This window comes from Herpailurus yagouaroundi, unplaced genomic scaffold (assembly GCF_014898765.1).
Source record: "Herpailurus yagouaroundi ecotype Mexico unplaced genomic scaffold, PumYag 180, whole genome shotgun sequence".
NCBI lineage: Eukaryota > Metazoa > Chordata > Mammalia > Carnivora > Felidae > Herpailurus > Herpailurus yagouaroundi.
In genome coordinates this window covers 18,334,874-18,349,475 of record NW_024412411.1, presented here as the reverse complement: position 1 = coordinate 18,349,475, position 14,602 = coordinate 18,334,874, and the positions used below count along the sequence as shown (strand labels likewise).

General features: G+C 41.4%; 2 protein-coding genes across 2 annotated transcripts in view; both read right to left on the bottom strand.

Moving 5' to 3' along the window:
- Window positions 1-9,277: 9,277 nt before the first annotated feature.
- On the bottom strand, window positions 9,278-12,341 carry LOC121039400 (tripartite motif-containing protein 77-like). The gene is made up of 4 exons (XM_040489595.1): window positions 12,150-12,341; window positions 11,938-11,960; window positions 10,968-11,065; window positions 9,278-9,955 (listed from the first exon to the last, which is right to left on the bottom strand). The coding sequence occupies exons 3-4, from the start codon at window positions 11,041-11,043 to the stop codon at window positions 9,462-9,464; spliced, it is 570 nt and encodes a 189-aa protein (XP_040345529.1). The 5' UTR covers window positions 11,044-11,065; window positions 11,938-11,960; window positions 12,150-12,341; the 3' UTR covers window positions 9,278-9,461.
- LOC121039180 (tripartite motif-containing protein 43-like) overlaps window positions 11,664-14,602 on the bottom strand; it is a 5,613-nt gene continuing 2,674 nt past the window's right edge. The window contains exons 3-5 of the mRNA XM_040489105.1: window positions 12,422-12,652; window positions 11,938-11,960; window positions 11,664-11,799 (exon numbers count right to left, since the gene is read on the bottom strand). Of these exons, the coding sequence (XP_040345039.1) occupies window positions 11,664-11,799; window positions 11,938-11,960; window positions 12,422-12,652 (390 nt within the window). The remainder of the gene's footprint in view (window positions 11,800-11,937; window positions 11,961-12,421; window positions 12,653-14,602) is intronic.

Here is a 14,602-nt window from a genome sequence, read left to right as displayed (position 1 = left end):
ATATATATATATATATATATATATATATATATATATATATATATATTAGAGTGCATATATCAGAGAGGTCTATAATAGTGCTGGAATTTGGATGCAACTTTCACCCAAAATATCACTAACAATTTTTTTTAAATATCATCGGCTCTGTTTTAATATATTCTTGTAGGTAATAACAGCAGGAAAGGTCCTTGGCTGTGAAGCACTTGATAGGAAGTGAAGCACACTATTTAAAATGTAAAAAATTTACTGGAAGGAAATTATTCTAGAGTTTGGTCTTAAAAATAAGTGTTACATAAGAAAAGGGGAAGGAGCAGTGATGTCCAGAAGGAACTGGTACAGACAAGCCAAGACCTCTACATGATCTGTAGGGTACCAAATTCAGTGTAGGGGGAAACAGAAGAAGGAAACAAGGCTATCAAATGAACTTGAGAACCCCAAAAGTCATCAACAGGGATTCATTAGGAAGTGTGGCAAGTCAATTTAAGGAAAGCTGCTGAAACTAGGGAAGAGGGTAGTTTGCACACTTTAAAAGCAAGGAGTTAATGATAATGTGTGAAGGGGTTTGAACCATTTGCTTCCTTTGACTCTCAAACATAACCAGCCAGAACTCCCTTCCAGAACCTTCCAAAATCTTCCCTTATTGGGAATGACATATGTATTGAGCAAGGCTGGGACGATAGTTAAAAAAAGGAACCTTATTTAAAAAGTTGAGAAAGGAGCAGAATGAGGAAATGCCAAAATCTCAGAGGTAACAGGGAAATTGTGAAGCATTGGGAGGAAAATAAAGCCCTTGTGGTTGCTTTGGACAATAGTGGGCCCCTGTGAGAGAACCTCAGTAGCCCTGTAGCCCCACCCCTTCCCTGGTCTGAGCTGTGTCCATCCCAACACACTTCTCATTCAGCGGGTGGTTTAGGAAACCTGCTCAGCGTCCCCCATCCCTATCCATCCAGCCAGAGCAGACCATCCCACTCCGTAAGAGGACAGTGCAGTGGTAACGCTCAAAATCTTGCATTCACATGTCCTTTACCAGAGCAACATCACGTCTAGCAATCTCTCTCACAAACAATGATATACACACAAGGGTGTACTGTGGAGCATTTCCGAAGGCTAAATAAACAGTAAACAGACGTTCTGAAATTCGGGGTATCATTTGATAAGATAGGCTACAAATCGTTCAACTCATTAAGTGATGACATTCTGTCATTAGAAACTCGGCCCACACTATCTCATGTGTTCTTAGCTACGGATTCAATGAATACTCAAAAACAAATGCTTCCACCTGACAACCCAAAACCACTCCAAGCCAATTCACACCACTGAGAAAACATGAAAAATAAAGATTCACTGACCTCAGTTCAAGTTCACAGTGAGTGATCTTAAAGGCCAAAGTTTCCATTTCTGACCAGAGAATCTGAAATGTTGACTGACATGGAAATCTGTTGAATTAAAGAGAATATATATCCAGGGCATTCACCCTGTAGGTGCTGCTGCCTGGTCAACCTGGAATAGAAGGAGGAGTCCTCTTTTCATATTTTGCAGGTTTAATGGCATGGACATCATGCTGATTTTCTGACATACCAGGGGGCTTAGGCTAAACTACCCCGAGGGAAAAGAGGGTGGCAGCCATTTCCTAGCCTACACCCAGTTTCCCCTGGTTATTGAATCCAGCTGCTAATGTAAGGGCTACCTTGACGGATTCTGCAGATTTGCAGTTAAACTGCTGAGTTTCAACTAGCAGATCTGCAGAGCTGCTGCCTGAGGGGCAGAGGGTTAATGTTCTCTGTGGACCTGCAGGGCTAGGGCAAGTGATTTTGGTGGCACCCCCGTGCCTCCCCGCACAGCGCCAGTTTCTGCAGGGGTGTGCCTGGGCCAGTGTGGGCGCCCCCAGTGTCTCCACCATTTCCAGCATGGGAAGCATGCAAGAACCCACAATAAAACAAAATCCCTTTAACGTCCTCCATTCTTGGCAACACTTTATGACCGTTTAGGGTAAAGAGATATTATTGCCCTAAGTGACGTATGTTTCCATGCTGCCGGGAGCACTGGAGGGCGCTGTCAAATTGGTGAAGCAGTGAGAAATTAAGCCCTTAGGGGTGCTTTTGATAATAGTGGGCCCCGGTGAGAGAGTGCATGTGCTTTTGGAATTCAAGATGATTTTTAAAAACCATGCATATGAACACTTTGGAGCATCATCCACTTCACATGTATATAAACATATACTTTGTAAGACTTGAAGACTGGGTCATAGTTGCCACTCTTTCCAGAAATGCATCGCCGGGCTGATTGTTAGGTGGGAAATACATCAGGAAAGCTAGGTTTTCAGATTGAATGATCCAGTTCTGATAGAGTGGGGCTATCAGTTATTCCTTAAAAAGAAATTTCGTCTTGGAGCCCCTGGGTGGCTCAGTCCATTAAGCCTCCAACTTTGGCTCAGGTCATGATCTCAGGGCTCCTGACTTCGAGCACTGGGTCATGCTCTGTGCTGACAGCTTGGAGCCTGGAGCCTGCTTCAGATTCTGTGCCTCTCTCTCTGCCCCTCCCTTGCTCACATTCTGTCTCTCCCTCTCAAAAATAAACAAACATTTTTTAAAAAGAAGAAATTTCTTTTTACTGTCCTTTTCCCATCCATCCTGGTTGTTTTTTCTGCTCTGTTGCAATGCAAGTTATGAATGAAGTTGACCTAAGGGGGTGTCTGATCTGGGGCCATCCTTTACTGTCTCCCTTGAACTGGACTGGGGAGCACTAGGCAGAGTGCTCCTGTCCTGCTGCGGCTGGGAGGACTTGGGGGGCTTGATCTGGAGTGTAAGGGACAGAAGAAACATCCATCCTGGAGCGGTGGCCAGAGATGTTCTACATGAAAGTCTGACCTTAAAAAACAACAACAGTAAATCAATCAACGAAACAAAGCACTACCTCCATGAGGAAAGGAAGATATTTGCACACACCTCATGAAACCAATTTCAAACCAGTTTTCAAAGACATTGGATGAAATCACCAACTGATGAAACTAATCCTCTCTATCTCTTTGCAAGTTGAGGACAAAAGCCATTGGTGTACAGAAATTTAGATATGAAGACCACATTTACCAGTTGGCTTGTTGTGAAATCAGGTGGCCCTTGGTGAGATGACATTTAGGGAGATGGGTTTATGGAGATTAGCCAGGAGGAGATTAGCCAGGATGTTAAATCCATTTTTTCCTCTGGTTTGAAGAAATCCCATCATCCATAGGAACACCCCTCTGAAGACCTCTGAAGTGCTATCACTTGGAAGAAATTGGTGGTCTTCAGAGACTCACTATGAGGAGATTCTAGGGGCCAGACTCATTCTCCTCCAGAACTAGGAGAATATGTTTGGAGCTCACCTGGCTGTGGAGACCTCTGAAAGCTCTCACCTGGAAGCCCTGGTCCTCAAGCTGACTTCGTATCAGCACTGCTACAGCAAGCATCTGTGAGATCAGAGGCATGCTCTATAAGTGAGTACACAAGGTAGCAGAAGAGGGTTGGCTGGTTGCAGCAACTTTCCCAAAGGAAAACAAATCAGATTTCCTGTTTTCCTATGAGGGACCTGAGGTGTATCTGTGAAGTGATGTTTGCCTACTTAGAGCCATCCGTGTTCTATTAGCCTCATTATGTGTGTTAATATGGAGTTAATATGATGATTAGTTTTAGTTCTGTTATTTTATGCATCCGTTAGTCATTTATACATACTAGAAAGACTAAGAAAGTAGTTGCCAAGCTGTACCTGTCTTGTAGTTTTGTACTTGGGTGGATGCTAAAAAGGATTTTAGGAGTGTTTGATTAGACATGGAGTACCTATGATGGTCTACTCTGCTGCATGCCTGGATTCACAACAGAGGTAATAGTCTATAATATGGGACTAGATGGGGCATTCAATGATTTGTAAGAGAATATTGTTTTTAAGTGAAGTAAATGCTTGTCTCTTAAGAAACATATGAGTTCTCTTGACTTTGATGTTCAAGAAGTTAGGAAAGGATTGGGTAAATAGAAAAGTGATATTGGTGAGTATATAGAAATATGAGAAATTTGAAGAACATCTGTATTTGACTGATATAGACAGAAGGACCCAAATTTTATGCAGAATAAATTTCATGGGGAAGGATTTGTTTTTGGTACTGATTATTGTTTCATTTAGATTATATCTTATCACAATGTGAAGGGCTGTTTGGCAATAGTCTTAAAGACCTGGAAGAGATAGCCATTCTGTTTAATTCTCCATTTGCTTTATTAGAGTGGTACAGATAACAAAAATATGAGGGTAGAAAATTTCACATGGTGAGTCTATTTATGAAGGTAGACTGTATTTAGGATCAGGCCCCACTCAACAGTGTTTAGTTCCTCTTCATTAACTTAACATTCAGAAATTGTTGTGGAAAGACAGATGTGACACGTGGGTTCTAATTAAGAGAAGGGCATACTAGGAGAATTGCCTGACAATTACATAAGGTAATGGAAATGCAGGCTTAGATACCCTGAACTAAATCAATGACTGGTAATGAGCATTACCATTTTTTTTTTTTAATAGCATTCGGGACCCTTTACTGGAGCTATAAATTATGTCAGCCTCCTCCAGTTCCATCTCTTTGGTGAAAAATGAGACCTCAGCAAGACTGGGGTTACTGTGTGTGCTCTCCCTCTCCTATTCTCTGTCCCTCTCTCAATTTAGGAGCAAAGGAAGGGGAGCTGGAAGTGGATAGTTTTGGCTAGGCAGCCAAGACAGTTTTCTACAGATCTCAGAGCTCTCTTGAGTCTTGGTTTTCCATTTGTGTGTCCTCTACAAAATCAAACCTATTATGCTCCAGACCCAGTGTAATAAGAGTAACACCCCGATTGAAATTTTGCTTGGACCTTTTATTTCTCTAAGGAAGAGGAATAGATAACCTATATGATTTTCTTCCCCCAGAAACCTGGAGTCCAATATCCCAGACGCCATCATGAAAGAACTCATCTGCCCACTCTTCCTGAATTCCTTTACAAACCCAGTCACCATATCCTGTGGGCACAGCTTCTGTTGGTCCTGTTTCTGCCTTTCCTAGAGGGGAGATGAATTCCCTTCCAGGTGCCTGGTGTGCAGTGAACTCTCCAAACAGAGTACAAAACCAATATTGTTCTGAAGAATCTGCTGTCCATTGCCAGAAAACCCAGTCTAAGGGAATTCTTGTGCTCTGAGGAGCAGATGTGTGGGGCCAAAAAGAGACAAAGATGATTTTCTGTAGTGAGGAGCAGAGTCTGCACTGTTTACTCTGTTCTGACTCTCCAGAGCATGAGGCTCACAAATACTGCTCTGTTGACAAGGCTGCTGAGGAACAGCACGTAAGTGATGGCACTGGGAACACTTTAACAGGTGGGATTTTAGTAAGGACATGAGGGGTATGAGGGTGCCTGAGTCCTCCTTCATGAATGCCAGGTACTGGGTACCCAGGAGGAGGCTGTGAAGGAAATACACCAGGACACCAGGGGGCGCCTGGTTGGCTCAGTTCCTCAAGAAATCTAACTGAACATGACTCAGATCTCAAGGTTGTGAGATCAAGCTTTGCACAGGGCTCTGCATTGAGAGTGCAGAGCCTGCTTGGGATTCTCTCTCTCCTTATCTGCCCTTTCCTGATCATGTTTTCTCTGTATTTCTCAAAATAAACTTTAAAAAATAATACACCAGTCTACTGCTCCTCATGGCAGGGTGGTTAAGTAAATGGTCATGATGTCCATCGGTGAGACAGATCTCATCATGCTCAAGGTACTATAAAACCCTCCCCTTGAGAAAGAGCCACTGGCTGTGAAAACTACAAAAGTACAGAAAGGTTTTCTTATAGGCTACATATATCCCCAACAGTGGGCACAGGTGGGATAAAGTGCATTGGCATTAGCAGGGGAAAAGCATCACTGGAAGTATATTGGGATCGCAGATGCCGTGTGACTGACCCTGCCAAGCAAGATGCTGACCAGTTTCACCAGGCAAATGATAACCTGACATTGCATGGTTCTGCAATTGGAAATCCCCTAAATTTTGATCAGTAGTGGGGGCAAACAGGCAAAGGTGATGATCCTTTTGCTCTCCCTGAAGTATATGTATCTAGTATCCCTACATCCTTCCCACCATTGGAGTTCTGAAACTTGGATGTATTTGCCACAATCCATAGTTCTTTTACAGAATAAGCTCTCAAACCAGATGAGATATTTATGGAAGAAGATTCAAGGAATCCAAGAGAGCCTCCATAAATATGGCAGTATGAATGTACCTTGGATGGTAAGTATGAGACTGTATTTCCCTCTGAATCAGGGTGAGACAGATGACCTAGAAACTGTGCCATTAGGAACTTCAGCTGAAATCATGTGTCATGCAATTCTGCCACAGAACAGCAGGAGAAATGATCCAGCCATCTATTGAACCTAAGGTAGCAAGCATGCCTCTTAGGATTTTTAGGCTCTACTATCCCAGTAACTACCAAAAAAGAACTACGAGAAGAATGTTCAACAAGTGTTAAGATGGAGGCACAGAGCCTGATCTAGATCAGTTCAATAGCCATTATTCAGGCTCTCAGGACAAATTCCTCAGGCTGAAGGTCAATCTGAGTTCTCAAGGTCAAGTAGATGTGAAAAATCATTGGATATTTGAGGCAGAGATTTCTACGTTTATACACTCCAGGTATTAAAGAGCGTATCATTGGGAACTGCAGCTATTTCCATTTGATTAGTCCAGTGAGGACCTTTGATCCGGGGATCAAAAGGAAACATGAACAGCAGTTGAACAAGTGTGCCCCTGATGGTGAAAACAGTGGGAGGTAGAGAATGCAACAGGTCAAATAGGAGAAAATGTTAGGTTTAAAAATAAAACTTAAAAAATGAGGGAAAAAAGCAAAAGAAAAAGCTGACATGCAGAATGAGAGACAGACCCTAAATCCTGGCAGGGAATATGCAGTGGAGTAAGGATTAGTGTCCTTAATGAATATGGAGGGCCTTCTCCTTCGAAAGTGGACAGCAGAAGATAGGGCTATGAGGACAGACATCCATTTTGAAAGCAGGTAGTGAGAATTTTAGGAAGATCCTTTCTGGTGGCCTCCAAACCAGAGAGTCAAATGCAACATTGCCCTGAAGAGAGAAACATCAGGCTGTGGAGGAGGGAGGTTTGAGACTGGAGGTGAGTTTCCTAACCTAACCCATAGCAGAATATTGCATGATTTGAATCACTCATACATTTCAATTGCTTGCCCAGTTTCTGATGTGAGAGGTTGGGTTTGAAAGAGATGACAAGCTTTTCACTAGTGTCAGGAATTCATAAAGTGGATGCAAGTAGTTTGAGGGAATGTGGTTTTGGCTTTTCATATAGTTTTGGAAGAATCAAAAACAAATGAAGGAAAGAGGAATGAAAGGCTTCTGAGAAGGGGGAGTTCATGAATTTTTGGATGTATGGAACTCAGTGGTAGAGCCATCTGGGTGCTGTTTTAAGTGACAAGGGATGAGATTGACTTGAGTATTTTGATTTAGTTAACCGGTGTCCTTGCAGTGTTTTGTGAATCAACATGAAACTTCACTGTTCCTACTTATGAGAAACTGAACTACTTGTTCGTTGGTGTGTTCCTTGATTTTGACAGTGGAAGTTTGAGTTTTGTGGACGTGACAAAGCAGTGGATCATTTGGACATACAATGATGGCTTCTTGAAATGTCCTGTAAAGTCTTTGATATTCTCTGGTCACAGATTTGGGCTAAGTCAGGAGCCTGACCTGGGACACCAGGAACCTAGTACCTGAGGGAGCCCTCATCCATCAAAGGAAATCAATGATACTTGATTGCCTTTTCTACTTTTCTACTTTATAAGTTCATTTGACTGCTCTTCAAATAAAGGGGTCGTGAAACCCAGAATTTTGCCATTTCATTCCACCTTCTTGGATATCAGAATCATCTCCTGTGGGCCTCTTATCTGGAATACTGTGTCATCACTGCTCACCTATTTTGTGAGCCTGCAGGAGTTACCAAAATACATGAGTATGTGATTGGAGCCGAATGGCCAAACACAGGGAACACAGGAGCATGGGGGTTGCACATTAGGCACAGGCACGGTTATCTTAGACTCCCATGTAAGTCTGCACCCAGCTTCTGGAGATCTCCCCAGGTGTATTTAATGTATAGCCAAGTTTAAGAACTACTACTCTCAATCAATACTTTCAAACTTGGCTCTAAATTGAAATCACTTGAAGAACTTTAAAGAGTGCCACTGCCTGAACAACATCCCAGAGATTTAAAATCTATCCAGGTGATACTAATGTGTAGTTGAGTTTGAGAATGATTGTTTGAATTTAAACCTAAAGTGTTATTCTTTTCTCATATGTACAGCTCATCATTCCACAATGTTTTTAAAATTAGATTACTCAAAACTTGATATAGAAGAAGACAGGTTACAGGTGAAAATTGAAATAGTTCCATGCCAATATATATATGACATGGGCTGCCATGATATTTTCTTTCTTTCATTAAGCGTCAAATTTTATCAGGCACACCAATGTATAAATCTTTTTTGAGTTGAAGAAAAAGTGACAACATCCTGCTTCTGTTTCCCAACTGGCATTGATATGGTGTGTCTGTTAAAGAACTTCAACTTTCATGCTCTGGAATCTGATTCATTAGGATCAATAATTTTCAGTCTCTCAGAGAGAGGGCTAGGTATCATTGATGCTTAATCTTTGCCTTACTGCCTGAGAGGCAGATTTGTACTGTGTGTGAACGTAAGATATAGGTCACTATACATTTAAATAATACTCCTCAGTAGCCCCATTTAATTTTGGTTACATTTAGTATGCTTTTGACAGTGGTACCCCATGTCCTGATTTGCTACTGTGTAATATGTATGAATTTACTCAAACATTTATTGAATGTCGATTACATGTTAAACTCAGTGCTACCTACTGAAATATATCTATACATTAGCCTGGCATATATCTTCTCATAATGGGTAAACAAGAGGAAGAGGGGCAATATTAGCTTGTGGACTTTTACAGAGAGTATAAGGTCTCCTGAGACCATACAATCAGGAGACCTCATTTAGTCCAGAAGCTTTAAAAAACCGTTCCATGAAGAAGACATTTTAAAGCTGAGACTTGGTGAAGAAACACGCCTTAGCAGATGCTGAGCAAAGAGGAGAGAACTCCAGGTCTGCCAGTGAGAAGAAACCTGTGCTCTTGCTTTAACCCATGCAGCGGAGTAAACCCACTCAGGTATTCTTCGCCTCCAGCTACCTTGGAATCAAGTGAAAGGACAAGACGTAGAATAAAGATGGCATCAACCTCTAAGAGAGATTGTTTTTATTTAAATACAATGGAAACAAATGTATACGCTTGTAATTATCAACCTTTAAAAATAGTCAATGGGTTGGATAAAGGAAGACGGTGAAGACCCTCAAGCAGGCACTTCCCTGAGCTGACGCTTGTGGTCACTTTCTGACATGTCCCACCTCACGAGGGTGCAGAGCATAGAAAGGGTCGGAGAGGAAGACAGAAGGAACGTGAGAGGAAACTGCAAATGAGGGAGCAGCTGGCCACGTTCACAAAGCTCACAACACCACACTCATAATCCAGGAACACCCCCACGTGGCCCAGAGGCCTTTCTACATATTGAGGCGACAGTGGGGAGGAGCTAAAGAGACGACACTGGTTATCCTCTTTGATACAAAAGAGTAGAAAAATCCCCTCTGAGTCAAGCGCCATGTCATTCCTCATTGTCCAAGAATCATCGCAAAATCCAAGGGCCCAGTTCCGACAGTTCCCCACATCCACCTCCCAGTAATGCTGACCACAGGTAAATGTCTGGGCTCCCCATGCCAGAAAGTATTTTGATCTTGTTGCATTAGTGACAACGTCAGGATGATCGCGACTGAAGAGCCAACGTCTCAGATCTTCAAATAGCGGCATGTGACAGGTCGTTGTTTCATTTTCAAAAAAAATGGGCACTGCAGGAGGAAGGAAACAGTCCCATTAACATGGAGTGTTACCAATTCCTGGTGGACTTGGGCTTTATATCGTGTCTGGGTTTCTAGCCTTCCCTGGAAACAAGGGCCAGGGCAGTGAGGAAGCTCTAGAAATCTACTGTATGCCAGGGCCTGTCTTCATAATGAGCAAATCATTAATGAGACAAAATAGAAGACATTTATGAACTTTCTTAAAATGTATAAAGAAGAGGGATATTGCTAAGCTCTGGTTTTTTTCCTCTGAAACTTTTAAAATCGGGACATCATTAGTAATTGACAGTAGCAGAAAGGAGTAGCCAACTTCTCTTCTCAGAAAATAAGAATAACTCTAAATAATAATAATTCCTAAAGAGTGGTCACTTTGCCTCATATTTAAGTATTTTTTACCAATATATATCAAGATAAAATAACCGGAAAGAAAAATTCATATCTTTTACAAGTAGAATGCTTGTGAGAATTTTCAGCAAATGTAATTTTTGAGAAGAAAATTAGGCAATAAGTGGTTAGCTTACTTTGTGGGGTTGTGTAGAAGTATTCATTTTCTGTTCTTAACACTATTGATTTATACAAAGTATTTTTGTATTATGTGAATAAAGGATGTACTGTGTAGAGTGCGTTTATTGTGAAACATTCTAGAAAACAAAACTCTCTACTCATCTCACAGCCAGTAATCACCACATAACCCAAAACCTGGAATATACTGAATGTTCATGCAGATTTACGTGTTTCATACAGTTAACACCAAATCTCAGCATGATGCACACATCAACTATCTTTTCCTATTGCTTACTTCCAGGTAGCTTATCATAAACTATTGTACTGGGTTTTTCTCCAGATATTATTTGTTGGTCCACATATATTATTTTTCCACAAAGGCAACTTGGGTTACAAAATGCCCAGATATGAAATCATCAGTTGTACAATGGAGCAACATAACCCGTAGACACTAGCTGAGGAGAACGTACGGCTATCCCACCAAAGGGCGGTCTATTACCAAGAAAATGGTTGAGTCTCTCTATCAGCCCCGTGATGGGCCATGAACTGAGCCGTGGATCCACAGGTTGGGGCATGTGCAGCTGCACTGACTCACTCCTGCAAAAAAGAACAGTCAGTTACTCTTTCTGAGTTCATTTTCATTACAATGGTTATATTTAATCTACGTCCCCGTGAAGATGCTTCATTAAAATCCTCATAGTTAGCATCGTAAATAGTTATGAATGTAACTCCACAAACGAGGAAACTTAACAAATACCCATTTATTTTATGAAGAGCAAACTAAACCCAATTCTACCTCCTAACACTTTGATCCTGGCATAATATTTCAGGATCTGGTTCTTCACAGCCAAGCAGGGGTTCTGCAAAATGGCTCGAAACTGAGGACATTACAGAAGGGCACTTTGATTTTTAATCCACACTGGTCACCACCGAGATGCTGTGTCCATATAAGCACAGCAAGGGGGTGAGGAGCTTAGCCCGGGCAGAGATTCTGCTCCCAGGTCCCAGCTTCCGTAAGTGCCACAGACAGCCTTTCCACGTGAAGCTGGAGTCAGCCACGTGCTGCGTGGGAGCCCAAACCCTACATGGTCCTCCCCCCGCCTGCCCCGTGGCTTTCTCTCCCTTCTCCCACTCTATGCTTCTCGGAAACACCTATTTCTCCCGCATAAGCCTGTCACAGCTTTGGGCCACATCCTCAATGTGTTACGTTTCTAAGCATTAAAATCGCAAATGGCGCTTTGTCTACGCGCAGCTTGTGCCCAGAACTGCCAACCGCACGGGCTTCCACAGACCTGTCCAGCTCCACCTTACACAAAATGAGAAACGCGTCTCTACCTTATGAGACATGGAAAAATAAATATATTATAAAATGGGTTCTATTATCATAATAAATTATGCTCCTATTTCAGCACCAATAGCCTGATTACTCTTAAACAATTCTCAAACTTTTAATATACGCGTAAACTTACCTTCTTAAAGTGTTTTCAAAATGCTGCAAAGAGAAACAGAAAAAAAAAACTCAGTATATGGCACAAGATTCGCAGTAGAGACCTCATTACTTATTCCCAAGAGTGGGTAAACCCCAATTCCAGCAGATTGTATCATGTACACGGAAACAGAAAGAGAAAATGAATTGTATAGATTCTGAAATTTCTCATTTTTGCCAGGTCCACATACAAATCCACAGTCTTCAAACAAGCTTCTCGGGGCTGTCCATCGGTAAGTGAATGTATATTACAGCTTGAGAAGGAGGTGTTCTCTAGGATTGTGTTTAACCTGCTTTTTCAGACTTGGGTTGTTATGTATGGCAAGAATACCCTTTGGACTTCTGCATCACCGAGACAGGTAAAGCCCCTCCCACAGCATCACAAAGCATCACTGCCAACGCGTGACGGTAGACGAAGAGATTGTGGACGTTCTCCAGGCAGCCCCGTGACTCTCCTCAGCCCTTACCTGGAGCAGCTCCACGTCTGGTTTATGACACGTTTTCTGGAGGTCCTCATACGTTCCTCTTAGGAGTTTTCCCTTTTGGTCCATGCTGTCCTCACTTGCTCTGAGTTGTTGTAAAATCTCGTTGCTTTCTTTTTCCATTCTCTCTAAGTAACGTCTCTCTTCCTCGTAAAGCAAGTGGTACACCTTCCGATATTCAGCACGGATCATCTCCCTCCGCAGAGACACATAACCCTGCGGTGAGTGGATGGTTTAGACCACAGAGCAGGCTCTCCCTGTCTTATCATCTGCTATTTCTCCTCTGACATTTAGCAATTGGGTACATTCTTGAAAACAGAAATTTAGGGACATCTTTCTGCCCCCTGATCCCCTTTTCTGCTCATTTGGTTATTTTTTGGCACTAGAAGTGAAAACTTGACTCTAACTCCTTCCCCCAAATATCTACGTTTTCTTAATAATAGGTACTTGTGATTTAATAATTGTCCTGCCTAATATGCTAAGAATCCTCATTACTAAATCCATTTCATCTCTTGTATGCCCAGATACTTTAGCTACAGACTAACTCGCTTTCTGAAAATAATAGCAAACATTACTTCCTAGAATAAGATAAGACCTTTCTAAAATGTTTGCTTCCATGTCCACAAACTGCAAGCAGACCAGAACCTTGTGTGTATGAGTGCAGCTTAACTCATCCTGCTCAAGGCTCTACACCCCCTTTCTTAGCTGACTTCCACATGTCCTTAGAGACACTGGTCAACAGACAACCACCTTCCAGTATTAATTCCTCTCTTCTCACTTTTTTTTCACTTTATCTTTCCCTATTTTCCTCCCAACATTTAAACGTGGTTTGTTCATGCACATAGTTTTGAAATTAAAACAAACGTACTCGGTTGACCCGATGTCTTGGCTTTTGTGCTGTCATTTTTACTCCAAAAAAAGCCTATTTCTTGTTCACAGGTATATATTCACTGGACTTTTTTATGGAACTCTCAATCATTCTTCCAATCAGGGAAATCTCTCTTTTATTCCTGTTTTAATGAGATTGCTCTTTATCTCCCCAGAACCTTCTTTGCTGAATCCACATGAGTTGTTACATGCATGTTACAAAGTTCTTTATATTTCATCAGTCCTTCTTGCTATAAACCCTGCATACCCTGGGCTTCAAGGAAATCCTTGTCTCCTGGTTTCTTTCTAACCATTTGCCTTCTCCAGCTACTCTTTCCCAGCTGGAGTTACTAATACAGGGATTTCCCAAGTTATCCTTCCATGTGAAAACTTTTTACTTTTCCTTCCAAAAATTCCCATGTGAAAACCCTCTGCTCCAATGCCTAAAATTTTCCAACAATTGTGAAATGCCCCTGTCCCATCCCAATCTTTCACATAGGTTCCAACCTTACGCATCCAACTGCCTACTGCACATTTCTTCTAGGATATCTCACAGGAACTTACAGTGGCACATTTCTCAAACTAACATTATCTTAACCCAGACCAGCCATACCTCCTCCATTTCTAACCTTGGTGATGTTCCAAATTCAAGCAAATCTGTTGCATTTTTAAATTTTATCCATTTAACATTCTACACTCAAACAGATAATATTTTCTGGGATTTCTCTACCATAAAGACTGTCCTTTGATTCCTGCCATTTCCCATTATCTGTGTTCAATTCATTCCCCAAATTTCCTTTCAAGGTTCCTAAACAGTCTATTTGCTTCCTTGACTTTCATTTTGAGGTCTTCCAATCAATCATTATTCTTTATAAATTGCTATCTGAATGAACTCTCTAAAAAAGAATTGTGATATCTCTGCTTTAAGTCCTTCAGCAACTTTTAACTGTGTTCAATATGTTTCAACTTCTTAGCATATATTAGATGAACCTTCAGTAAAATGACACCTAATTATCTCTGTGCCTTTATCTATGATCCATTTAGATACTTCTCCTCATTACACCAGTTAAATTTAAGTATTTTAAATGAGTTTTTGGTTCATCTTACATTCAGTTCACCCACTTAGCATGCTTACTTCAACTGTGCTTCTCATAAATAGGTCACACTCAATATTTAGATCTGACTTCAAATGTCTCTACTGTTACTCACTTTCCTTTATTGTCTTCATAATGGAGAAATACAGGCAGGTGTGGGGAAATCCTAAGTTTAGTGTGAGATGTGTTTTTTTTTTTTTTTTTT